The sequence below is a fragment of the Ammospiza caudacuta genome, chromosome 2 (genome assembly GCF_027887145.1).
Source record: "Ammospiza caudacuta isolate bAmmCau1 chromosome 2, bAmmCau1.pri, whole genome shotgun sequence".
NCBI classification, from domain to species: Eukaryota; Metazoa; Chordata; class Aves; order Passeriformes; family Passerellidae; genus Ammospiza; species Ammospiza caudacuta.
In genome coordinates this window covers 88772812-88800068 of record NC_080594.1, presented here as the reverse complement: position 1 = coordinate 88800068, position 27257 = coordinate 88772812, and the positions used below count along the sequence as shown (strand labels likewise).

The following is a 27257-nucleotide window of genomic DNA, read 5'->3' as shown; positions in this document are numbered from 1 at the left end:
GTGACAGGGCACTTGTGTTTGATTAACTAAACTAAGTTCAGAAAGCATATTTGTCTCCTAGCAAATGGAGCACAAGAAAAGGATTACTGGAAGTTGTGTTCTTCAGTCACTCAGGTCATCTGAGGTTGGCTTAGGAGAGCATCTGTGATACAATTTTTTCTGTAATTGCATACGATTTGGGTTTTTCTTTCTGGTATTTCCTAAGGTGAGCAAGACATTATGCTAGCAGGTTGCTGCAAGATTGCCTTACTGGTCAGTATGTAAAAAATTATGTTGGTAATGCATATTTCTTTTAAAAACAGATCCCCAAACCATCCATATTTAGACAAGTACAGCAAATCTGTATTGATATGCCTTTTTGATAACCTCTACAGCAGCTATTTTAAAACTGTAGCATGTGAATAGTGGTTGCCATCCTAACCTTGTTGAGCCCTCCTTCAGCTCTCTTTCCCCCAGATTTCTCTCTTTTTCTACCCATGTGTAAACCATCTGTTATGTTTCTTCCTGGCCCTTTTTTAATTTGGCTACCCCCACCCCTTCCTCTTGTGAGACCAACACATTTCTTTCATCCCTTTCTCTCCTTCTCCTCTCACTTTACACAGAGCTACTTGAAAATAGGGCTTGATGCTTTTTATCTTATATAACGAACTTCTGAAATTTCTGCCCTTAAATTAAATCAGACCTGGATTTGAAAAGATGCCAGAAGGACTTAAGAGACTTGGGGGTAGAAATAATTTGACCTAACTTTGGACATCTCTGATGTCTGGAATCAGGCAGATCACCCGAGCCATCAGAGGGGAGTAGGTCCTTCCAAGATACGCTTGATCAGATCCTGTCATACGTATTGCATAAGTGCTGGCAGTGCTAACTGACAGCCCAGAAAGCCAATCCCATCCTGGGATGCATCAAAAGGACAGCACCCAGCAAGCTGAGGGAGGAGATTCTTCCCCTCTGCTTTTGTGAGTACTGTGTCCAGCTCTGGAATCCCAGCATGAGAAGGACTTGAACCTGTTGGAGCGAGTCCAGAGGAGGCTACTAAGATCATGAGAGGGCTGGAGTACTTCTCCTGTGAAGACATGATGAGAGAGTTGGGGTTCTTCACCCTGGAGAAGAGAAGGCTCTGGGGGGACCTTATAGAAACCTTCCATTGCCTAAAGGTGCTTAGAGGAAAGATGGGGAAGGACCCTTTATAAGGGAATGACAGGATGAGGGGTAATGGTTTTTAAGTGGAAGAGGGTAGATTTAGATTAGGTAATAGGAAGGAATTCTTTACCTTTAGGGTGTATGAGGCAGTGGAACAGGTTTCTCAGAGAAGCTATGGATACCCCATCGGTGGAAGTGGTCAAGGCCAGGATGGGGCTCTGAGAATCCTGATCTAGTCAAGGGTGCCTCTGCCCATGGCAGGGGGTTGAAACTAGATGATCTTTAGAGTCCCTTCCAGCCCAAACCTGTCAGTCAGAAGAAATGCGCCCTTGAAGGGCTGGTTTCTTTCTGTTTGTAAGAACAAAGCCTGGACTCCCAAAGGTCAACAACTGCGTTTGATCCGGGATGAAAGGCCTACTCAAGCATGCTCTTAATTTCAGTCTTTTGGGGATTTTTGAGTGATTCAGAAATTAATAGAAATAAGCATTGCCAGTAGGTATTTGTATTTTAAAGCAATTACTGATGCAGAGCCTGTGTTTATTACAGAGAGAATAACTCAGGTGAAAACAGACATCTATGTTACCAGTTTTGGTCCTGTGTCAGACACAGAAATGGTAAGTTAGCATGTGGCTGCCAACTCGGTTGTATTTACTTTGCTACAGTCATTTTTAGAACCATCATTTCTATTCAGATCCTGCCATACCTTGAGTGTTTCTTTGTGCCAGGAATACACCATTGATGTTTTTTTCCGACAAAGCTGGAAGGATGAAAGGCTGCGATTCAAAGGACCTATGCAACGCCTCCCTCTCAACAACTTGCTTGCCAGCAAGATCTGGACCCCAGACACTTTTTTCCACAATGGCAAGAAGTCTATTGCTCACAACATGACAACCCCAAACAAACTTCTGCGCCTGGAGGATGATGGCACTCTGCTGTATACCATGAGGTAATAGCCAGGGTTGATGTCTTCTGATGCTGATTTCCAGACAACTACAATTACTTGTGGGGAGCATCACTTTCCCCACTCCTAGTAGAGCCAGGGAACCAATCTTTCACGCATATTTGTATGAATATCAAGAAAAATGAAAAATATAATTGTAGCCTTCAAGTACAGATTAATTAGTAGCTTCTGAATAGTGTGAGTGCTTAACTATTTCTTATGATTAAATGGAAAGCATATTCTCAACAGATTTGATGATTCAGTTAGCTTTTTTAAGATCTGTTCTCTCTTACTGTTTGTGTTTGTAGCTGTAGTGCAGACTGCAGGAAAACAGTATCCAAGACCAGAAATGGAGACTTTGTTCTGGGGCAGTACATCTTGAACCCTTGGAGCTTTTGTTATATTTTTTTTTAAATTTGACTAATAGTGCTAAAAGGCAAATGATCATAGGGATAAATGACATAAGCTAGCAGCACTGTAAAGCTGCTTTAGCAAGTACAATCCTGCAAACAAAGCTGGGACATTATATTACCAAGGAGCAAATGAGTGTCTCAGATCTTCAGAGATGTATTCTTCTTATGATTTGCATATACTGCCAAGAAGCATCATTGCATAATGCAGATAGAAGATATAACATTAATGATTTTAGGGGTCTGAAATTCTTTTCAGGACAAATCCCACATCAGGGTATGGAAATTTGCTCCTCAAAGGTAATTAGCCTATAGTAATTAAGACTGCTGTCTATCTTCAACAGGGTTTTATCCAAGACCATAGTCATAGGGACAACTTGAAAAAGAGATGAAAGGAAAACCCTACTGAGCAACAAAAGGTTATTCTGAACTTTCCATAAATGAGAAGGAGACCCGCAAAGTGCTCAGGAGCCTGAATTTGGGCACTGAGATGACTGGGTTTTCAGCAGGCAGCCCCAGCCATGTGTCCAGCCCATGCTGTGTCCTGCTGTGGGGCCACACAGTCCTGCACGCCACAGGGCGAGTCCCAGGCTCGCTTGTGGACCTAGTGGTTAAGACTTGTTGAGACTCAAGAGGGTTATGCTTCTGTACACAGGGACCTGGAACTTCCCAGGTTTTATTTCAGGTGTTTTAGACATGTTTGAGTTTTTTGAGCCTGGTCTTAAATCCCTTATTCTGGAAGGAAAAGGGTACCCTTACATGTGTCCTTACAACTTTAGACCATCCCAGTTGTAACTACATTAGCACTAAAAAGAGTTAGACATGATGGAAGTCATGTTTAAAAGAAGGAAAAACCATCCTAATTTTCTCTTCTACTATGTGTGTTGCTGTACTTACTAGCCCCAAATTAGTGATCACCGCAATAATAAACCAAAAAATGTGAGGATGTATGGACACATTTAAAAGTCCAAATGGCTGTCAGAGAAACTTCACAAAAAAAAAGTTAGTAATGTCAGCCTTCAAACCAGTCTCACTGCTGCATGGACTACATAAGTACCACTCCAGAGATTGTAGAAGTGGAAATTCCCAATTATCTTTGTAAATTACTTGTGTAAGTGAAGTCCAGATCAGACTCACAGTCGGCCTGGAGCAGAACCTTACATTGTGGGGCAGATTGCACAATTTCAGTGCAAGCATTGGTTTTTGCAGTGTTAAACAAATGCAGTGAAGCCCTGATTCATGAAGTGAGGAGCCAAGCCACCACAGCTAGCAGAGTGAGACCTGGGTGAACTAGACCTAGGCGAGCTCACCACTGAATCTGAGTTACTCTGTCAGGGTGTCTCTGGTGAAAATGGCACAATATTTTCAGGGTACCCACAGGTACCCTTCTGAGGAAAAGCTCAGCATATGCAGCTGGGGAAAAATATGGATGTGACACAGATTTTCTCATCATCCCACTCAGCTCCTTTTCTCCCGATTTTTTGGGATTGATGATTTTATAGACTACAGAAAGAACAGAATGCTTTTGTAACCTAAAAAACTACGCAACTTAACTTTTATTTGTTAGAATATTGTCTGTGGAAATAAAATTTCTACTAACGACAGGTTATGTGATAAAAAATAGAGTGCAAAGCTTTTAAATCAGCTTGCTTTCCAATATTACAAGTAATAATTTCATGTGTTTATCCCTTCTGCTTGGGTCAGAGGGAGTCTCAGTCAGGAGCCTGCCTTTGTAACATGCATGGAGCTGCGCTCCTTTAGAAGCAGAGACATTCTGTGCCACAGGGTGGCTTGAGGGTCCCATCCCAACCTGTTCAGAGGTGACTGTGACAAGCAGCCAGCCCCTTCAGCTACCTTGAGTATCCTAACAAAGGTAACAGCTAGCAGAGTTACCTAGGATGGCATTCCTTGAGAAGACAGACAGCACTGGGCTTTTTTTGGAGGGGAGCTGCTTGTCTCAGTGGTAGTGCATTGTACAGCACTGAGCTTCAGCTGAGGCTTGAGCCCCAGTTCCTGTAGCTCCCATCAGGCTTACTCAGTTCTCAGGATCTGGGGATGTGTAGACAGCCCTCTGTTAGCTCTGCATTCTCCTCGTTTCCAAGGAGGAATTGCGAGCTTCCCAGACTGTACGTAGGAGTATTCTGTGTGGGGAGGATTGGACCCTCTGTCATTGACAGAGATGCCTGAATTGCTTTTGCAACCTTGCATCTGGCTGCCTGAATGAAGGGGAGGAAAGCAGCCGAGCCAATGCTGACCTTCCATCCTATTTCACTTCCAAATATACCAAGTATGAGCAGCTGAGCAAACTTCCAGCTTTAGTACTTGTCAGGACATACGTTTCCGTGACACACGTGTTTGCTTATAAAGGAAGATGCACACCTCGCATATTGCATTTGAGGATACTTCTGGGTCGGAAGTAGATGGGATGTGTGTTGCTAGGAGGAAATCTGCTAAATGGGCTTCTGTATATGTGTGGCATTAAAGCCCTTCTGGAGCACAACATGTCCTCTAGACAGATTTCACAGACAGCAGTGTTCTCTGTGGGGAATGATTTAATAATTCTGCTTGTCTTTCACTTGGGAGGACCTATTAGTTTTATTTCACTAATGTGATTTACAAATGAAGCGCTCCTGAATGGAGCACTGCAAATTCTGTTTCGGCCCCTAGAGGGGAGTATTGTCTGTAGCTCCACTTTCAAATTTTTTGCCTTTTTTTTTTTTTTTTTTTTTCAGTAAAAACAGTGTTATAAAAAGCGCTAGAAAACATACTTCATATTTTACTATATAAATAGCTTTGTGAATGAAGGTAAAGATTAGATTCCTTTAAAAAAATTTAAATGTATTCAGTTTATCTTATCTGAGAAATAAATAATGTAAAAAGTATAGAATTTGTTTATTCTGAAAAATTGGAACAGTGATTTAAGCAACATTTTCAGGCTCAGAAGAGAACCATCATGTTTCAGTGAGCTGCATTTTTTTTTTTTTTTTTGCTCAGTGGGAATTGTATGTGAAGACAGAAGCTTTGATAAACTTTGCTGTAGAATGCCAGAAAAAAATGCTGTGAAGAAAAGAAGCCAAAAATTATATGAAGTAGAGCATGCTCACTTGAGCTAAACTTTTGAACCATAAATTAACTTTTGGCCAGCAGCTTTTACACATTTTTTAGTGGGTTTCTATCAGCTTTTAGATAGTGAAAAATCTTTCTTGTGCCATCACAAAAGCCCCATTAGAGCCCCATTCTCACTGTCAGTTTGAAAGGACTCCAAATCCCTTTTTTTACCACCAGGGCTTCTATGCATCTGATATAATCTGAGAATTTAAACAGGACATAGTCATATATCTGAGGATTTTTCAAACTGATTTTTCCCACGTTATTATGATGACAGAAGGTTGCCAGAGAACCTGGTAGAGTTTACAGTAAAATCCGTCTCCCAATAATTTACATATGAATAATTTAACAGCTGGAGAATGCAGAAATTCTTCAGCATGGTGTTAAAAAACTCCAAAATTTTTAATACAGCCCTGAAATTCTTTCATCTTTACTGTTCCAGAAAGATATTTACAAGTCAGCAATGTGTGTCCACTTGATGGCAGCATAACCACGCTGGTTGCTCTGCTGTGGTGCACACACAGGCTTAACCTAGGCTGAAAATATGGATTCTTACATTAGCACTTAGTGTTAAAATTGAATGTGAAAGTGAACACGTCCTGGGTGCATGTTAGCACTAATTCTGCTCTGCTATGAAGGACTTGGATTAGCAACCTAACCATTTTATGCTCTTGAGCTATTGATCATAAAACCAGTTGACCAGAAGATATGGTGCTGCTTTCAAGACTTTTAATGGGAAAGCCAGGGTTTGTTTGTTTGTTTGTTTGTTTAAAAGAAAATTATTCTGTGATAAATGTTTCCATTCTCAAGCTCTGACTTTGCCAGACAAAGGTTTGCTAGTGTGCCCACGAGCGACAAGTGACCAGCAAATCTATGATTTAAAATGAATTCTCCGTTTTCCATCAGCCAGATGTCTAGATGGGAACATTTCTGTTCAATCTGAATGTGTTTTTTCTTATTTCTTATTTATATCTACAGAAAGGGATCTGTCAATGCTTTTTAGGTATTGCATAAATGTTGCAAAACTAATCACAAGCCATGAAGACATACAAATAGGCATTTCCTTTCCTTGTGTTAGACTTGCTGCATTTTCTTTTGTATTCAAGCTTCAACCTGCCTGAAGCTGGAAAAAAAAAAAAGTGATTTCTGTACATTGGGCTGAATATTGCAGAGTGATGAAAAATTCCCATGGTGGCAAGGACTCTCAGCTGCTCTTCGTCAATTCAGATTTTGACAGAGCAAGAGAAAACAGGGATATGTGAAGGGAAGGGCCCTTCCCTGAGGATAGCAGCAGGATTCTTGTTTAAACACCAAGTCTCTTGGCTCCCCTCGCTCTGTTTTGGTTGCACATTGCCCCATTTCTGAAAAGTTGTCCTTCAAGGAACCACGATTTGTTGGAATGAAAAATCCGGGGCTGGAGTTACAGGGAGAGGAAGGCATCAGAGGAGTCTGTGGTGTATCCATTCAAAATGGGCAATTATGACTAAATATAATCCCAATGTAGATTGTGTAACAATGGTCTATTCTGCTGGTAATAAAAGTATGCAGAGCCCCACAGAGATCTCCATCACAGAGATGGGAACTCACACAGCAAGGGCAGAATTGATTAAAAGACAAATCCCAAACCAGAACCGGCATGTCCTTGGGGGAGGGGTATGCTTGCTTGGACTTTGAGGAGCTACAAAAGCTACAACTTTAGTTCCAGGTCTTGCTGGGCTCAGAGGTAGACCCACCTTCCCTTTAGGGTTAGCTGGTACAGTTTCTGCCAAATTCCTTTGTGTTACACCTGCTTTATAGGCATGAGCCAGCAGGGCTGGCATGCATGGATGGGGTGACTGAACAGAACCTGGAAAGAAGCAGTGCCCTGACAGATGCCTCCAAGCACCCAGGGAAAGCACAGGTGCTTTGGTGTCTCTGTATCAGCCCAATCTGGGCTTCTGAATCTGGGGGCTTTGAAAGTAGATAGATACTAAAGAATTGTTATGGCTCTGCTGTCTTTTTTTATTATTAGGGGAGGATAACATTACAGCAGACTCCCTGGTCATTTCATTTAGACTGAAATTAGTACCTTCATCTGCCTAATCAGAAATACCATCCTCTGAAGTACATTATATTTGTGCTGAAACATGCAATGGATAATCTGAAATACACTGTGGTGTAATGCACCAGGCAGGGTGGGTGGGATTCACCTAATTCTGTTCATCTGTAATGTTGGTGACTGCAGCCAAGTGTCTTCGCTCAGATTTGCTCCCAGTGCAGGAGAGAGAATTTCTCATGGAATTAGAAGTCTACATTATTTCAGATGTCTACTTTATAGTGAAATTAAATGAGGCTTATTTCTCTCCACTCACACTTCGGGGTTCTTGTTGTTTTTTTCAGTGGCAGACAAAGGAGTACAGTGTAACTAATACCTTTGTTTAGTCACATGAGTCCCATCTTAGTTATTTCCTTTGGTGCTTCCCACTTCCATGCTCATGTAGCCTGGAAATGGGGAGTGAGCCAGCAACCTAAAGCTATGGGATGTTCTGGCCAGCAGCTGGTCCTGTAGCTGTTTTGTGGAGGACTCATACACTTTCCTCTGTGTGCAACCTAAAGCCCGAGGTTGTGCAAGTGCAGTGCACCTGAACACACAAACTGGGTTCAGTCCTCTGCTTTTGTCTAGATGGGTGTAGGAGAGAATATAGTGCACCTTATGAGGAGCTCTAGAAACAAATGTCTCTAGCAGATTCGGCCATTCCTTCTCTGAGGTTGAACTTTAGCAAACAGGTGATTATGCTGTAGCAGATGCTAGCACTGGTGGTGATATAAATAGCAAACAGATGGTAAATTGAGGCCTGTTTAATGGCTATTTATGATGTTAAACAGCTGAGGAATCATAGGGCTCTTTTCCTGGAGCAGTGAAAACCCACAGTCTTGACCATTTACCTGGCCCTTCATGGCTGTGTTGATCAGGAGCACGGAGCATTTCAGAAGCAAGGCAAAAAAAGCCCAGATAATAACATCCTGTTTGGATGGCTAAACAACTTTCTTCATGTACCAGTAAGGTACATACATACAGGGATGTGCAGGTTTCCCTCTAATCCAAATCACTGCTTCCCTCTCTTGCAGAGGTGTGGGGAGCATTAATATTACTCAGAAAGCAGGAGATTATGATGAGGTGTGATCTTGGAGGTAAGCCTGAGGTGGATAAGAGGAAGCTGGAATTAAATGCAAGTGGCTGAAAGGAAGCTGTGATGGTTTTGAGCTCTAGGTCTGAACTGTGGAAAAGAACCAAAGATTATTCTGGGTTCTGTATCGCTAGGTCATAATCTTTCCTACCTACCCTGCCATGTGTGAGCATCCCAGTCTAAATGTGAGAGAGCCCAAATGGGCTGGTACTGCTCATCTGATGTCTGCTCCTCCTCCTCATCCCTCGCCCCACTCTTACTTTCTAAATACAGATAATTTTTCTCAGTAGAAAATACTTCATATAGTTTATGCCTCTCCATAGGAATAAAAAGGGTCTGTGAACTGGGAGGAAGCAAAAAGATGTCTGTGCAGTGAGGTAGCCTTCATCCATGGAGGAACTCATGCCATACTGACAGGCAGAAATGGAAAAATGAAAGCCCTTTTGGACAGTCTGAAAACCTGCACTGATCAAACTGCCTAGCAGGAGATACCAGAATTGAAGGATGACTGGACTGTGTCCATCACAGTCCTTAGCCTTCATCATTTAGTGTGATTTCTATGCTCCCCTCTTTCTCCTGTACTTGGGTTGTCTTCCACTGAAAGCAAAGATTAGATGTGCAGTTGACTGGCACCAGGTATTGGTTCTGCCAGTAACAGGGACTGGCCTCTCTTGAGAGCCAAAAAGAAGCTCATAGTTCAGTGTTACTCAGCACTTCAAGAACAACTGTACTTAGGCAGTTTGCTCCTTCTTGAACATGCTATCAAAAAGCCATGCAGATAAGGAGATTATAGTCAAAACGTGTAGGATGGGCAGACTTGGGGAATGTGTGGCCTGGCAAAATGAGGTGTGGGCTGGCTGAGATATTGTTTCCCATTTCACCTGCATCAACAACTGCATCAGCTTCTCAGCATTGCTAGAGCTAGTTAGATTTTTGGGTTTTAATTCAAGAATTCACTAAAAAAAGAAGCTGCTGCAGTGGAAAAGTTTGGAAGCCTTCTTCATGGGGTGCCAAAAGAGAATTCATCATGGATAAGGGACCATAAAGAAGAGAAAGCTTGGAGAGATTTTTAAGTGAAACTCTCCAATAGATGGTTGTGATACTGTGCAGAACATTCAGAGCTGCATAGCCATTTTGATCTAAAGTTTCTTTAGGAAAGTAAAGTTTTTAGGACGAGAACCTGAAGAAGGAATTGTCTGTCAAAAAGGTTGGGGTTTTACTGCACTAGTTAGTCTGATAAAAAACCAGAGTTTTTCCCAGCAAGTTCTACCTTGCTTATGGACTTCATTAGATAACTTGCATGGCAAAGTTGGATAAGCATAGACTCACTGCTTCATCCATTGGTTTTATGTCCTTAAAAGAGGTACTGGAGAATTAAAAGCATTACCTTTACTATAAATGTCTGCTTTGTGAGTCTTTCTGTAACCTCCCAAATCCATATAATGTCATTCGTGTATCCTATTGGTTATTTCATTGCATTTTTCTGTTTTTTCTGTGTCTACAGGCTGAACATATCCCCTGCTCCTGTCTAAGAGTATGCTCTGGGTATGTCAAGTTATCCTCAGGCAGGGAAGTCATTCTTATAGTGGCACAGCTTTTGAGATCAATTCTGCCACCTCAGATCACATCACAATAATTTTGTCTTCAGCACAGTTCATCTAGGCAAATAAAGTCTTGTTTTACACTTCAGCAGAAGCTGTGCTGAGGATTTTGTTTGCTTAAAGTGAGAGTTTTGCTGTCACCATACACCTGAATTATGTATTCACAGCTCCCAAAAGCATCAATGACTGGAGCTCTTATCTTCCATAGTCCCTTCCCTGTAGCATTTTAAAGGACATTTAGTTGTCACATAATGATAGCACATCTCAGCATCATAGGAAAGATGGGACATGGTAGTATTCTTGGCTGAATGGTTATGAAGGTAAAATGGGCTGAGACAGAAATTTCTGCAGAGCACCTCACTTAAGTCTTAGCTTTATTTTCTGTTCTCTGTTCACTTTATTTGGTGTATTGCAAAGAAATCAGCACTCATAAGTAGTAAACAGTGGTGAACTGCCTCCACATCCCACATGGACATGCAGATCAAGGCTCTGAATCTGCATTTTGGCCTTTTTTCCAACAGTGATGGAAATTCATGAGCAAAGCAGTGTTTGAGTTACTTAGAATAATCACTTCTTTCCCCATGATCCAGGCTGCAGACAGTCACCCAACCAGGGGCAGGTTTCAGGGTGACTCTTACAGCCACTGTGCTTCCATGGGTCAACATCTGTCCACATTCTACAACTTCTGTAACTTCTGTTCTGTTCTGTAACACGCTACCACCAACAGGGTTTGTTAGGACTGTTAGGACTGTATGGCAAGGGCTTCATATGTGTATATATATATATATATATGTATGTATGTATGCAACATATAGGCTTATACTGGCACGTTACATTTACTTCAGGAACACAGGAGAGATCAGTTCCCTGGACTATACACTTACTGTGCTAGGGTCTAAAACAAGTCTTACTGTAAAAACTTTTGAAAGAAATAGAAGTTTGGTTATTGAAGTGTTCCCAAGACATCACAGTAGGAGAACAGGTGAATGGTTGTGTCATCAGTCAAGGTCAAATGAATAATTTCACAAACCTAAAGTTTGAAACAATAGAGTTTGAAAAAACCTAAAATCTATTATTCTCCTGGCCCCCTGTGTGTCAGAGGGCATACTGGAGATACCAGAAGGGCTTGAATTGTTCTGCTGAGGTCATGCTGGAGCATGTACCCCAGGAAGCTTCTCCTGGAGTTGACCCAGCTGGGGTCAGCAAGCCCACTGGAGTGAGATATAGCCTGGCTAAAGGCTGCATCTACTTAACCCTTTTTTGGCATGTTGGAGAGATAGATTGTAGTTGGTTTAAGGTGAGTTTCAAGCAAATATTTTCCCTTTTATTAAGGAAAATGGCTGGTCTCATGCTGGGAAGGGCACTTGGGCTCACCTAAGCCCCATAGCAGGTACTGGTTGCCGACACAGGTTGGGTCAAAGCACAGTATTTAAATGTTCCCTTTAAACAGGGGTGAGGGTAGTGCACTGAAATAAATAACTAAGAAGATGGAGCTGGTTTGGGGATGGGTGCAAATAGGCAGAAAAACTCCATATCTCTCTGGCCATAGTACCTCAGTGCCAACAAAAGTATTTCTGTGTCCCCTCATCTGTAACTCCTATTATTCAATATTTATCTTGAATTAAGTTCTCCCAAAAGCCACTGGTGACTGCCTTTCTGCTCCCCTCTCATTCTAGAGCTCTCTGTTTTATTTTTTTTTTTTTCATATTAAAGTTAGTAGCAAATAACTTTTGATAAGCCGAAGCAAGTTTTGCAGCTGTCTGTGGCTCCCCGGGCAGGTGACTGCCCTCAACTTCTGCCTGGCAGCTGCAGATAATATGCTGGAAAATGTTTCCTGCACTCACAGATTAGGAGAAGGATGCTCAGTCCCCCCTCTCTTGACCCACAAGTAGGAACAGATGCTCCTTGCATTGAGGAGATCAGGGAACAGCTGGGGGCGTCCCTGTAGTGACCTAAAACAGGACAGGGTGCCTTCTGTCTTGGGGACTGCTACTGAGGGTTTCTCACCTCACCCTGAGGCACACTAACTCCAAATGTCTGCCTCCCTAATATCTGAATTTATTTTCTTGCCATATCCTTGATTTTAACACCTCCTTCTTTTCCCTCTTGTTAAAAAGGAACAATCTCTTGAAAGCATTGTCATGCTTAATTCCCCAGTGGAAATGGTTGAAGGTGACTTTTCTGAAGTGAACAAGTCTTGCTGCTTGAATTGTGCTTTTCTTAGAATTTTGTTTATGTGTCTTGAAACAGAATGTCAGTAATCACTTTATGTTTTTAAAGGCTACACCTTATGAAGCTTTGATAAAGCTTTCATGTACAATTATAGATGACAGATTAAAGAATTTGTGGACCTAACTTTTTTTTTCAGATAGTTAAGGTACAAAATGGCATTTTGTTGGTTGATTAACACTTTGTTAGCAGTGTGAGTACTTGGAGCATTATGAAAACAAAATTTTGTCATTAATAAATCGGCAGCTGTAATGTAAATTGTTACATTTTTTGGATGAATAGTGGTCCCATTCAAGTCAGAGAGAATTTTACCACTATCTTCAATAAAATCAGAGTTTTATTCTCCTATTGCAAAGGACCTTTAATAGCTGCTTATAATCTTGTCATAGACCCTGTTTGAGTGGAACTAATCCCATAGGGGTTTTATTAAGACACAATGATGGAGGAGGGAAGCTTTTAAGTGCTTCTGTTGAAAATAACTACCTTTTGAGCCAATCTGTTTGCTGTGACAGAAAAATCCTGGTTTGGTGATGGTCTCTAGCTCAGATAACTGTGCTACACTGGGTACAGCAATCATCATCCTTCTGGCGAATCACAGATCATTCTGGAGTCACCATATTAAAAGGATTGGGCAAAGGCTGTTTCATGTTTGGAGGGCATGAACGGAGGGCCAGGCCTTCTTTCTCTTTCTTAAGTAAATGCAAACTGAGAGTGATTTTGTTGTAATCACAGAATATGCTGTGTTGAAATGGACCCACAAGGAGCATCAAGTGCAATTCCCCCTGCATGGGACCATTCCCAAGAAACACACAATGTGTCCAAATGCTTCTTGAACTTTGTCAGGCCGGTGCTGTGACCACTTCCCTGGGGAGCCTGTTCTAGTGTCCAACCACCCTCTGTGTGAAGAGCCTTTTTCTAATATCCAACCTGACCACTTCAGGCCATTCCCTTGGGTCCTGTGTCACTGGTCCTCACAGAGAACATATCGTTGCCTCTTCTTCCCATCACATGGTGGTTGTAGGCTCCCCTCAGCCACTTCTCATACAGTTTCCCCTCAAAGTCCTTCACCATCTCCATAGCACTCCTTTGGATGCTCTCTAATAATTTACTATCTTTCTTATAGTGTGGTACCCAAAACAGCACACAATATTCAAGGTGAGGCTGCCCAAATGCAGAGCAGAGCAGGACAGTGCCCTTCCTTGCCCAGCTGTGATGCTGTGCCTGATGCACCCCAGGACATGGTTGGCCCTTTGGGCTACCAGGGCACTCTGGTGACTCATGTTCAACTTGCCACTGACCAGGACCCCTAAGTCTCTTTCCATGGTGCTACTTTCCAGCATCTCATTCCCATATATCCAGTCCATATATCCAGGGCTGCCCTATCCCAGGTGCAGAATCCAGAACTTTCCTTTGCTGAACTTCATACTGTTGGTGATTGGCAACTCCTCTGATTTGTTGTAAGACTCTCTGCAGGACCTCCCTGCCTTTAAGGGAGGCAGCAACTGCTCCCAGTTTTGTATCAGCTATGAACTTGCTTAGTATCCCTTCCAGTCCTGCATCCAAGTCATTCACAAAGATGTTGAAGAGCACAGGGCCTAAGAGAGAGCCCTGCAGAGCCCCATTAGTGACAGGTCATCAGTCTCATGTCATCTGTTCACTGCAGCCCTTTGTGTCCAACCCCTGAGCCAGTTGCTCACCCATCACATAATTTATTTATCCAGCTGTGTGCTGGATATTTTGTCCAGAAGGATACTGGGAGAGACAGTAGCATAAGCTGTAAGGAAATCCAAAAAGATGGCATGAGCTTCCCTGATGACTTCCCTTGATCAACTAGATGAGTTATGTTCTCATTAAAGAAAATCAGGTTTGAAAAGCATGATGCCATGCTGGCTGTGACCGAGGACTGTGTAATAATCAGCTGTGTAAACTAGAATATACAAAGGGTCCCTAAGCTTTATCACAATGTTAAAAGCCAAAGTGTGTAAATATCACTGCAGGTGATATTTGAAGGAGTAGACCCAGATATCAATTTTTTTGAGCCTCCTGGGGCTATATCTGAATATATAGTTTGTACTCTGCATCTCAGAGCAAATCTGTATGCAACAACCTGTTCTTCCTGCCCCCAGAGTGTAGATGTCTGCTGTGCTGCTTTTATGCAGTAGAAAATCCAGCCTCTTTGAACCAGGAGTCAGTTGAGTGACTTTGTTTTTCAGGTCCTCACACAGTTATGAAAACCAGTTCGTGTTGGGCACAGAGCAACTACAGAAATTCAGGGTGGTGACATTTGTGCTGTGAATCAGAACCCACAGTTAAGTTTTCTTACAAGTTTCCTGTCAAAATTTTTGTCACATCGGCCATTACAAGACACTTCAAAAGCCTCGGGTAATGCACACTTTTCTAAGAGGTTTCTAGGAGAGTGTTTATTGAGCTCTTAAAAATCACCTACATAGTTCTTAAAAGCATGTAACAAATAGGTAGAGCTAGTTAATTTTGTTCAAGACTGTCAGACTACAAGTGGTCCTAGGATGGGGGCATGGGAAAAGGAAAGAAGCATGCAGATATCATTGACAGAGAGCAAAATGAACATTTTAACCAAAGAATTCATGTTAATGGAAGGAAAGGCTGTCCCCAAGCACATTAACAGCTCCTAAACTTGGTTCTACCTTTCCTCAGGCTAGACCCAGAAGACTGCTGAAGGCAGTGCCCTTTTAAAGGATATTCTGCCTTTTGCTGGATGAGAAATTAAGAGGGGACAGAGAAGTAGCCCTTGCACCTCAAGAGTCTTTGAAGCTTCTGAGTCAGGTAGTGGCAGCCAGATGCCCTCCAGCCTTATCTGCTACCCTTTTATTTAGGACAGGCAAAAATCATTTCTGGAGGGACTTAATTAAATTCCACTAGATCACAGTCTCTGTGCAACTCATCTTCACTTCTCTTCCACATTTATAGCTGATGAATGTCTGCAACCTTCCTCATTACACACAGGGGTTATTTCCAGAGGTGCAGGCAGCAGGATACAATTCATAGGACAGCGAGATGAAGCAGAAGGTCTTATGCATAATTCTGCACTGAATATTCCTTCACTTCCTGATTCTACGCCTGTTGTCTCTGTAAGATGGATACAAGCATTCCCTCCTTCGATGTTTGCAAATGACAAGTGTGTATATTAAAATGTTGTCAAGCTGCAGCTCTGAAATGACATGCCTAAACTGTTGGTAGACAGACAGGAGATGGACTGCAGCAAAGCACCCTGGCTTTTCCTGGGCTCTTGGAGCAAGGTTTCTGAATTTATCAAGAAGGTTAAATTTGTAGTGCTTAACATGGAAAATAAAATGATGCATTGGAGGGTTGACAGCCTTGCTTTCAAGGGCCCATTAGAGTGTTTTTTGTGAAAAGGATGTGAGTTCTGGGCAGGATACTACTAGAACCAGCTTATTAAAATCATCCACACACCACTCTTGGTAACTCTGGCTTTGCTGCCTTTGGTGCCCAAGGGCAGTCTCCACTGCAGACAACTATATATCTGAGTGATGTTAAAATATCTTTTAGAAAAATAAAGCTCAACAACAGCTCAAGAATCTCAGGCCTTTTCTATATTGTACCCTCCTGTCTGTTCTTACCAAATGGTAAATTATCTCTGTTCTGAACTGGATTTCTTTTTCTGTGACTTTCTATGGCATGTTATCTTTACATTTTCTATTACTGCGTGCATTTTGCCTTTTTCTCTCAGTGTTTCCCTGCTCATCCTCAGAATACGATCTCTAGCTAGTGATACTGTTGCATTTTCTATGCTTACTTTGCCATTTCCAGCCATTGGTAGAGCTCCAGAATTTCTGTGTGTTAGCTCCAGCAGAGTGGAGCTGTTTCCCCCATTTGATTGTGTAGCTGTAGTGCCCTGGCAAGGCATCACTGTGTTGTACTGAACTGGACTGGCTGAGCACTGTGCCATCTGTACACAGGTTATTACCCTTTACAGCCCCTTTTGACAGCAGCTCTTATGGCGCCATAGGAAGTGATGACTATTTATATAGCCAGCATATATAGCTCCATGTTGCTATAGTGATAGGAACGTGTTCTTTTGCATGCTGGTAGTGGGGTGTTGTGGATTTCTTTGGAAGTTTTCACTCCCCAAGCAATAATTTGGTTGGGAACCAGGCTGCCCTCCAGTAGAGCCCTGTGTCAGCCCAGCATCAGGCAGTCTGTGGAGCCTTGGATGTCTCTGGGCTGTTGCCTCTGAGGTGGAATAACAGCATAAATGAGAAAGTAATAAAGATATTCATAAAGTAAAATGAGATTTTCATCTTCACATCCTGAGCAAACTATCTGTATTATGCAAATATCAAAATGGCATAAACAAAACAGATCCTCCTTGTGCTAGGAGCATGTTTTGGCTCTCTTGAGATATTTGATACATTTGATGCATTTGATATCAATATAACTGATATTGCACTGCCCAGAAATTTACCTCAGACTATTCTTAGTCTTCAGCTTGATTGGTCAACCATTCAGAACATCCATGGGAAATATCTATATTTGCCTAAGGGTCTTTTCTTCCCTACCCCTCTGTCTGGTCTAGATTAAATATTTCCACATAGTGGCTTTGGAGTCCAGGATAGAATTGCTTCCCTAAGCAGGATGCTGGGGAATATGACCCTCTTGTTTTTGCCTAGGTAATTCACAGTGTGTTGAACTGAAATGGACTCCAATACCATGTGATTTCCACAGAAGTTAACCATAGAGCACTATGATAAAGTGATGCATATATGTCCTTGATTATATATAACTTAATATATAGCTATATTAGTTATATTATATATTTCTATCTATAAATATCTATTCAATGCATTTAAATAGTTACATCTGCATATAAAGTCAATAATTCTTTATGTCTGTAACACTGCTATTTGGCCCAGGAGTCAAATTCCTAGTCCAGTTGTAGTATGTACAGAGAGCAGATAAGTATAAAGTACATGGCAGAAACTCCATCACAGGAGTTACTTCACGTACTAATAAAAAGAATGATCTTATTGGGACAGTTTACATAAATAAAATCATTCCACGTGTCTCAGGGTTACTAGATAATGCCTGGGGCATGCACACAGAGTGGTCCACCTGGCTTATCTCACATTCAGTTTAACAGGGGGTTATCTCTGATTTCAGCAGGAGCAAGGAGCCTTCAGGAAAACTGTGCTTGTGTCAGCACTCATGCAGTGCAGTGAGGGGCCTAAAGGAAAAGCGTAGGGGAAAAAAAAATTATGTGTTTTCTTTTTACTCCCCCACAGATTGACCATCTCTGCTGAATGTCCCATGCAGCTTGAAGATTTCCCCATGGATGCACATGCTTGCCCATTAAAATTTGGAAGCTGTAAGTTTTCTTCTAGAATAAGAACTTGAAAAGTACCATTTTCTGTCTTCTCATGTTCAGAAATGTCTTGTACAAATCTTTCACCCTCCCCCCCAGCCTTCCCCTTTTAACATGGTTCTTTAGCATCCCCATTCTGCTCCCCTTTTGCTATCCTGCTGCTTCTTTCCCATGACTATGCTTTATCTGGGTCTGCTGCTTTTCCACTCATGCCTGCATACTCCATGTTAAACGGTGAGTTGATGAGTGATATGTCTTATATATCCACATCAAGTGTAACAGCCACTGTTAGATGGAGTTCTAGATGCAGACAGCTAAATTGATAACTTGGTTTTCCATCTGGAGTAAAACAGAGCTTTCACTGGCTCGATCAGATTGATGTGCAATTGTTATGGCATTTACATGAACCAGACTGCAGTACAATATCTGCATTGCATATATTAAAAGAGATCTAGAATATTAAAAGAGGAAATATCTTTCCATTTGGCTTTAATAAATCCAGTCCTGTATCCTGTTACATGATGTTTAATACACATGTATTTGTATATATGCACACATTATTCTAAACTGTATGCTGAACAATGATTTTTCCTCAATTCCAAGCCTCTAATCCACCACACTGCTGCCTTGCCAGAAGCTTACTTTAAAAATAACCCCAGGGAATCAGATGGTTATATTTAAAAACAAAGCTCTTAATTAAAGTACAAATAAGGCTACTGCAGTAGACTATTTTTTTTGTTTTGGTAATCAAATCAGCGCTTCCAGGTGCAATCATTGTCTCTGAAGACTTTTGATAATTACCATGCAAGGCATTTTGCTAGCCCCTGAAGCCACCTAACTTCAGCATTTTGCAATGCTTTTCAGCCGTATCAATTTAGAGTCACTAATCCTAGCAAGATTAAGCTTTGCCTTTATCGTCTGTATCTGCCCTGATTTAATACTGACTATACATTGTCTTCTAGTGATCATACTAAGAAGTTAAAACACTGTTTACAGTAACTATACCACATTACCAAATTTAAGATGAACTGATTTCCTTTCCCTCTTCCAATCCAGATTCTGTTTCATCCAAAGAGTCACTAGTATTTTACAAACTCACTGCAGGTTCAAGTGTGTTTATGGACTTCAGCAGCATTAATTTACAGCAAAGCCAATATAAATCTGAAGGTCCAGACACCTTTACATTCCACTTAAAAAACCTGTATGCAAATCACCCATTTAATTCTGAACTTGAAAATGGGAAAACATCTCATAGGAGACTAATTGTTTATATACAGGGTTAAACAAAAGCCACTGGGAAGAATTAATAAGACAAAGAAAAAGAAGTTATCCTTCCTGGTATTACAGTGTTTATCAATAGATGAAGTTACATTAGTTGATTTCTAGTCTAGACTACAGAACTGATGTGTTGTATAGTTTTATGAAATCTTGCAAAATATGCAATATTAAAACGTACATATTTAAGTAAAGAGTCTGATGCAGCAGAGATCTGAAGCTCAGCCTTAAAGTTAAATGGATATTTCCGTGTATTAGTAGATTAGGTGCAGTAAGGTACAGGTTCTAACTCTCCACATAGTAAGACCAAAAAAAAAGCATCCCAGTTAAACATGTGAGTGCATGAGATAACATTACGAGATAAGCTACAAATGCTTAGAAGGAGTGCCCAGTAATCTGTCTGAATGTAATTATATGTCCTGCTAGTGCCAGTTGTGTTACATGTTAATCACCTCTTAGCGCTCAGGTAATTTTAATCTGTGTCAAAACCAGCACCAAGGATTTATATTTTAGGCTTGTGAGGGATGAAGAGAGTTTTGCTTTCTGCCCCTTGCCATGCTCAGAATAAAATCCTAGAATACGTTTATAAGGTATTATAAGTAACCTGTAAGTTTTTTCACCATGTTTAGACATGGAACCATTTGGTCTGTGCTAGCCACACCACTGGCCTCTGCAAAAAGTAAATATATAGGGACAAGATATAGACAGTCTTTCAGCCTGGAGAATATCTGTATTACTGATCTACAGCTCCCTTGTAATTTATTGGGATTTAACATGTTTGTACAAGTAGCAGCCAGTAAGTCTAAGTTTATTGAAATAGTCCAGGTATATTTTAGGAGAGGACAATATTTATTCCCTATTTACAGCAGTGTGGGTTTGCATTGAGTCACCTGCAGGCTTGCAGAAAGACAAAGCCTACAGGGGAATATGATAGATAAGCACATAACCTTTCTGCTTTAGCTTTCCTCAGTGTCTTTCCCTACAGGCTTTCTTTTTTAATGGTTTTCTTTCCAAAAAGGTTTTTGAAAAGCCTCAAGGAATAGCATCAAAGTAAATGTTAAACATATTATCAGTGGAGCTGGGAGGGTGGAGAAGAAAGTGGTGCTAACCAGTCTGAGGATGAAGAGAGCAGGGCAGTGGACTGAAAGAGCTGGTGTACGGCAGATCAGCACCAGAAAGGATGCTGAGAAGTGATCAGTGTTGCAGCAGAGGCAGGAGCAGGTTATTCATTTTCTGGCTGCATGAACGTTCATTATGATTCCTATAATTCAGCAGGCAAAAGGCAAAAAGTGCTTGATATTTTCTTCATTATGAAAGAGAAGGAAAATTAAGCTTTCTCACATAAATAAAGGTAAATATTGAATTCTTACGTCCTATTTGACTGAATTCTTGCTAAATTAGAATTGTGAGAGATTTTATGGGCCTAAGAAGCATGATATGTAGCAACAGAATATTTTGTAGAAATAATTAAAAGCCTGGTCAAAAACACAAAATGTGATATAAAGTTACCTGTGCATGCCACTAGCCTAGGTACCTGCTGGGCAGTCCAAATGCCCATTGCAGAAGTGGTATTTTAGCACTCCATGGCATGTCGTGGAAAGGACAGAAGTTCAGGGACAGCTCCTAATGAAATGAACAGAGCAGGTTTTACTTGTCCTTTAGTTGTCCTTCTGTTAAGTACAGCTCCCCACTGCTCCAAGATGGCAAGATCAGGTGGCTCTGCTCCAGGAGTACATGTATACAGGTACCTTTCCTGTGGGATTGCATCCCTGCTAGGGGTCAGAACACCTGTAGAAATTATCCTGCAGAAGTCTCATTTAGAGGGAACCGGGGATGATGCATGAGCACAGGCTCAGAGGTTTCTCAGCAGGCTCTGCTCTCTTTGAATCCAGGGTACTTGATGGGGATTGCTGTGACAGTCTGTTCATTATCTCATGGTAGCATGGGAAGGGTGCTGGTTTCTTCCATGGCCAAGTTTAAAATAACTTTCCTTTGCAATTCTAGTGCTGACCTGTACTCTAAATAACTTTGCTGGTCAAACAGGATGTAATGAAAATTCCTGATGCCAGAAGCAGTTTCACTAGGAGCACCTTAACCCAAGAAATTTGATCTAAACCTGAGGCTATTTCTGGTGTGGGGAGGAAGAATTAGATAAAATAACAAGGACATTAAAGCTTCCTAGCTTTAATGTTTCACCTCTTCCACTGACAGTCCCTAAGAATACATTAAGAGTATAATTTAGTACAGTGTCCAAATGCCCATGTGTCACCAGGTAGGTAAGCATCATTATCTCTAGTGCAGCTGAAACAGAGAAGTTAATTGACTTTCCATAAGGTCATGCAGCAAATCAATGTCAGAAAAAGGATTAGACTCAACGTCTTTGGTTGGAGAGGCAGATGTCTAATCCACTAGACCATGAAGGCCTCTGCCCAGGCAACTGACTTAACTCCTAAATCTCATTTTACTCCTGTGTTAATTATATCTGTGTTACCTAGCTCACAGGGTTGCCCTGAAGATGAATTAGTTAATTGCTGTTAATTGGTGCTTTGACAATATTGAATTCTGTAAGGTGGAGTCTATTTATGACAACTGTCTCTTGAAGACACAGTGCCTGAGTACATGGAGTTACCCGATCTTGTATCATGGACTGGACAAATACATTAAGCAGCTACTAGTCACTCAGCAGCAAACCCACCCCCACCCCATGCTATTTTTAGAGTAAGTAGAGAATTTAATGAATATTCTGAAAATAATGAGATCCCCAAGCTCATGAGCACAAGAAAAAGAGGACCTGTGTTGATTCCTGATGAATTTTAATCGGCCATGAAGATGGCCAAAGTTGATTGCTGTGGATCAACAAGCGAGCTTACCAGCTGTTGGTAAGGGAACAATTTGTAGTGTCTGGAGATAGTAGCTAACGTAGTTTATGTACATCTTCCTTTTTAACACCTCAAACTGAGTCACAGTTTGACTTTTGATAAAGGGAAGTGCACAGGCTAGTTCTGTAGGAGGACATACGCTCAAATTATTTTCCTCTAATAAGCATGGTGAAGTCAGAGTAATGAGGAGACAGTAACTTTACCAGTATCCCAATTTTTATTGCAACACTGAACATTAAGGCAATCACTATTCACATACTATCCATTTCTTGTAGCCACTTAGAATTTTTTTTTAAAAAAGGTATTTTAATAAAATTTCCCTGATATTTTCTTAGCATGCAGTGAAGGCATTGAGGTGAAGGCACCTACAGGGTTTTTTCTTCATTTTGTACTTTTCCCAATTAGCATCTGCAAGAGCTGCAGGAAAACTACAAGTATGGAGGGAGAACTTGAAAACAGTGTTGTTCTAAACAGACTTTAATTCTGGTTTAGTAAAATATGATAAATAATGTATTCGGCCTCTCAAAACCGGTGTGTAAAAGTCTTGTATAAGAATATGATTAAATGAATAACAAATAAACACAAATGTTAATTTTAAGAGACTTTGAAAAGTGGAAAGGGCTCTTAGGAAGCTTTTCATAGGTTGCTCTCAGGGACAGCTGGAACTGCAGTCTCATATGTAGAGGCAGAGCTTTTCTGCTACTCTTCCATACAGGTGGACAGAAGAGGCTCCTTGAATTTTTTCCTGAGAGCAGAGACAGCACAGCTTGTTGACTCTGCTGGGATGTATTAGTGCCTTCCTTGTGAAAGAACATGTGGAGAGAGCCAGGGCAGACCTCTGTGAAATGCTGAGCAGCCAAGTTCAACAAGACTAAGTTGTGATTTTGCAATTTGGGGCAGAAGTCAGCTAATAGGGAAGGGATAGGTTTGGTGGTGTTCTGCTCACTAACGTAGTATCTTCTGATACATTTTCCTGAGGCTTATCGCTGCTTCCTTAGACACCTCCATTGCAATTACTAAAATAATGTTGATACTGAATTACCAAAATAAGGTGAAGTTAGGTGAATACTAAAACTAAATATTTCTAAGACATTTGATGTATTTTTCTTCTCTCTTTCAACCCTATATTACTCTCAGCTACCAACCACCTCTTTAATTAGCATAATTTTCCCCTTATTTTTAGCTGTTTAGAAGCTAGAACTCCAGACACAATTAAATACTTGCTTGTGGCAGCATCAAACAGGCAGTCTAGACAACTGTGTTGGACCACTGTTGTTTTACTTAAGTATAGCTAGCCAGTAAAGCACAGACATCTAGTTAGCCTGAACTAATTTTCTGTAGAAGCCTTAGAGTGAATGGAGGGGATGGACGCCACCTAATGCTATTGCTGTTATTTGCCTTTATTTTCCTTAGAATCATGGACAGATGACTTGTCATGGGGCTGTGTTGTTTAAAAAAATGAAACCTTTTAGTGCAGAATGAGCCCAGAGACTTGGCCCATATCAAAAGCCTTGTATTGACAGCAAAGCTCTAGGGAATGGATGGGATGGATCTGTGACAATTTCAGATAGAAAAATATGCTCCAATTAGTTATGTAGAGTCCCTCTATGGCCATTGAAAGGAAATAAGTACTTCTGCATTGAGGTTCATTAGAACTACTTTTGATATATGCCTAAGGATGAGATGAATCATGTTTTAGAAGTTCCTATTTTTCTGCAGTGCTATCTCATGTAGGTAAGTGTATTATACCCTAGTCAGAGCAACTTAGAAGTCCATTTTTCTCTGCATTGCTAGCTCAGAAATACAAAACCATACTTTGTTCAGAAGAAAGTCACTTCTGCAGATCAGTTAGGTGTTACATTATATTGGTGGTGAGCTTTTGTATCTCTTCCAATGACTATTACAACTATTTCTGCTGGAAGTCCCATTTTTCAAAGGATCTCAATGAGATAGTCAGTAGGGCTTTTCAGTATAGAGAAAACTTAACCACTTCTTCAAGCATCTTGTATGAGCTGTGCCGTTTCTTCTGCATTGAGTGCAGTGGGTTAGAACAGCAGACATTTAAGCCTTCTCACAGGTTTTGCATCATAGCCTACAGTCATATACATGTAGGTATAGCAATATAGCTTCTTTAATTCAGCATTTTGGGCAGTTAGGTCCCACAGTCAAGCTGGAGCAATGTAGCGCAGAACATCCAAAGGGCAGGAAATTAATCAAGAATAGTGTGTAAAAGAAAATATTGTAATATTCAAGTATTCTGGAGATGTAAGAAGATTTCTTAACAGGAATCTACTTAGAAATTAAAACACAGTGTTCTGGGCCTGGACCATGTGGCTTCTGCAGCAGCTGTTGTTGGAGGACCCCAGTCTGCATAACTTGCAAATGTATTGGACCATAACTTACCACTGTCTGGTAGGTTTGCCATAGAAATATACTTTTTAGTTTGACAAAAGGGAAAAGGGCTCCCTAAAATGATCAGATCAGTCAGTTTTCACCCATTATAGGGACACATCCAGGACTTCCTTGAAAAGGCTGAAGAAACTGTAGTATGTCCTTCAAGCACTTGCAGTAACTGTCTCTATTTAACTTTTCAAAGGCTTTGTCATATATACAGGGTTCCTGTATGTCTGCACTGAGATAATGCTTAAAATACATTAGAACAGCAGCCCAGCCCCCTGGCTGTGTGATGGCTTTCCTTTGGAACAGTGCCCAGCTCTGGGTCAGTCAGCTTCTACTTCTGGTCACCTGCTGCATAGAAGCCAGTGAGTTTTTCGCTCTTAGCTTCATAACAAAGTGAGAAAGGGAGGTCAGAAAGAACAAAAGCTGTTGCCTTCCCCATGTCTCGCAGCCAGTGCTGAGCCCAGGCTGCAAACTCTGCTGATGCGCGTTGGCCAAGGGCTTGGCTCCCTACCAGCTGAGAGCAGTGTCCATGCAGGCAGGATCATCCTTAACAAAGCCCCTTTCTTTGGATCTGCTTACTGGGGGTGCTGGCAGCAGCTTTTGTAGCAGCTGCAAGGAGCCCCTTGAGCAGCCAGCCCTGAGAGGCTGCGCTCTGCCTGCCCTGGGAGCAGCCTCCTCCTCCTGAGGTGTTTCACAATCCCAGGCTTTTTGAGGAAGAAAAGCTCAGCTGGTGGTGGTTTTGAGCTCAAGGAAACAAAAATTCAGGCGGGGGTAGGGGCTGGTGTGGAGGTACTCAGCAGGGGTGTTTTTGTCCCACATGGAAGAGGTCTAGACAGGATTGTGGTGGAGCTGCGTGGAGATCCGGGGTGCTTTGCCAGTAGTACAAACATCAGCATGTGTTTCCCACTTTGGAGATTACAGCCTAAACTTAAAGGCTGCTCAACTGCCTGATTACAGGGAATCAATATAAGTTGTCAGCAATAGAAAACAACATGCAGAAGCTGTGCTTAATATGCTTAAGCTTTCAAATGGCCTTTGGGTGCAAACCTGCAAAGACACTGCTGTCTCACCATGCCCCAGACGGCAGCGCCAGGCTTGTGGTTGCCAGCCATGGATCATGGGTCTGTACCACTGGCAAATGGGATATTATTTGTAAATGTGACAAATGAGTGGATACTGCTCCACTGCTTTACAAACCAGGTTTTTAATGTCTCTTATTTTCTAAGGTGGTTGTTTCCATGGCTTGTAAGCATTTCATAAACATTTCTGGAATCATTCTCATGATCCCCGTGTGAGGTTGGTAGGTCTCTGCTGCCTGCATTTTGCAGGTGGGCATTAAGGAAGCAAAGAGCAATTACAGTCTCTTCTGTGCAAAGATAGAGTGGTTCATTACTTGCTTTTATTGCCTCTGTCGTTATGGGTCCCTAGGTTCAATTAGAGCCTCCCAGTGCTACTGCAGTACATTAATGACAAAATTACTTGCCTAAGGTTTTTGGGGAAGGAAAAAAGCTGTAAGACACTGCTCAAACTTGGATTTCAGTTTCTAGTCTGGCAGCTCCTTTATGACACCTCAGACTCTGGTGGGCCAGGAAGTCCTCCACCTAAATTGCTGGAACCTCATTAGCTTCCTCTCCTGCACAGAGAGCCAAGCCAGTCCAAGCTGTCACCCAGTGCTGCCGCAGTCCCAGCCCAGCAAGCTTCTTCAAAGGAAACAGTTGTTTCATGTTGTCCCCCATGAAGAAATGAGTAGGAAAGAGAACTGCCAAGAAGGAAGGCCTGATAAGCCTTCTGTTTTTTTCCCCCTTTGCTATCATTGCCACTGAAAGTCTCCTCACAGCCAGCCTGTGCTAAGAGCCAGCCATTTTGCTGAAAACATCCCAGAGCTAAATATGCCAGCAAAGCTGGGATTCCTCTCTCCTAAATTTATATTTTTGGAGGGTAAATATATACAGCTGAGCTGATTGCTCTTACCGTCTTAGGGGAGAGAAGTAGATATTTTTAGGTTCAGGTTAATCTTCTCCTAAAATAGGTCAGCTGATGGCTGTAAATAAGGAGATGTTTTGTTTATGCACAGAGAAAATGAGATCGTGAGCCCCTTTGGATCTGGGTCTCCAGAGGGACTGGGAGGGGACAGTTCCCAAGGAGAGGATGTGTGCCTGCACTTTGAACTGACAGCCTCAGGAGATTTTATCCCCTTCTCTGAAATACAGCGCTGCACTGTGCCCCAGAGCAGAGGTCTATAATCCATCTTCGGAAGTTTAGATGACTGCACCTGTAGTGTAGGGAATAAGTTCTTGTGATTGCAATTTCAAGGCAGTATTAAAGTGTTTGAATAATAATATTTCAGCCCGCTCTCTCTGCATATCTATTGATTACACATTCACACGGTGTTATTAATGTAGCAGTACTTCTGAGGTTTGTAAATGTCTTCATTAAGGGATAGGATTCAGAAACAGAGGTAGGTATTTAGCTGTGCAAGTAGTTCCAATCACTCTCAGCTGGTTTCAGGCCATACAGATTTATAAGTAAGGGTCTTTTGAATGGTAAACTCAGCAGATACACTATGATGGTTGAGTCCCTGATGCCATCATATTAGGGTGAGAAGAATATCTGTAGATTACAGTGAGGTTACAGTTTCATTCTGTGATGTTTCATGTGGCCAAAAATACCATGTTTGTGAAGGCATCCTCCACAACAAGATCGAGTGGCGTATTTTCTAAAATTTACTCTGCATTTCTCAAAAGAA

The 27257-nt window shown here is 41.5% G+C and overlaps 2 protein-coding genes across 2 annotated transcripts in view; one reads left to right on the top strand and one right to left on the bottom strand.

Moving 5' to 3' along the window:
• GABRA5 (gamma-aminobutyric acid type A receptor subunit alpha5) overlaps positions 1–27257 on the top strand; it is a 55915-nt gene that overhangs the window by 9678 nt on the left and 18980 nt on the right. The window contains exons 4-6 of the mRNA XM_058800175.1: positions 1690–1757; positions 1869–2089; positions 17878–17960. Of these exons, the coding sequence (XP_058656158.1) occupies positions 1690–1757; positions 1869–2089; positions 17878–17960 (372 nt within the window). The remainder of the gene's footprint in view (positions 1–1689; positions 1758–1868; positions 2090–17877; positions 17961–27257) is intronic.
• Positions 1–27257, bottom strand: part of GABRB3 (gamma-aminobutyric acid type A receptor subunit beta3) — a 194893-nt gene that overhangs the window by 156930 nt on the left and 10706 nt on the right. The window lies entirely within an intron of this gene.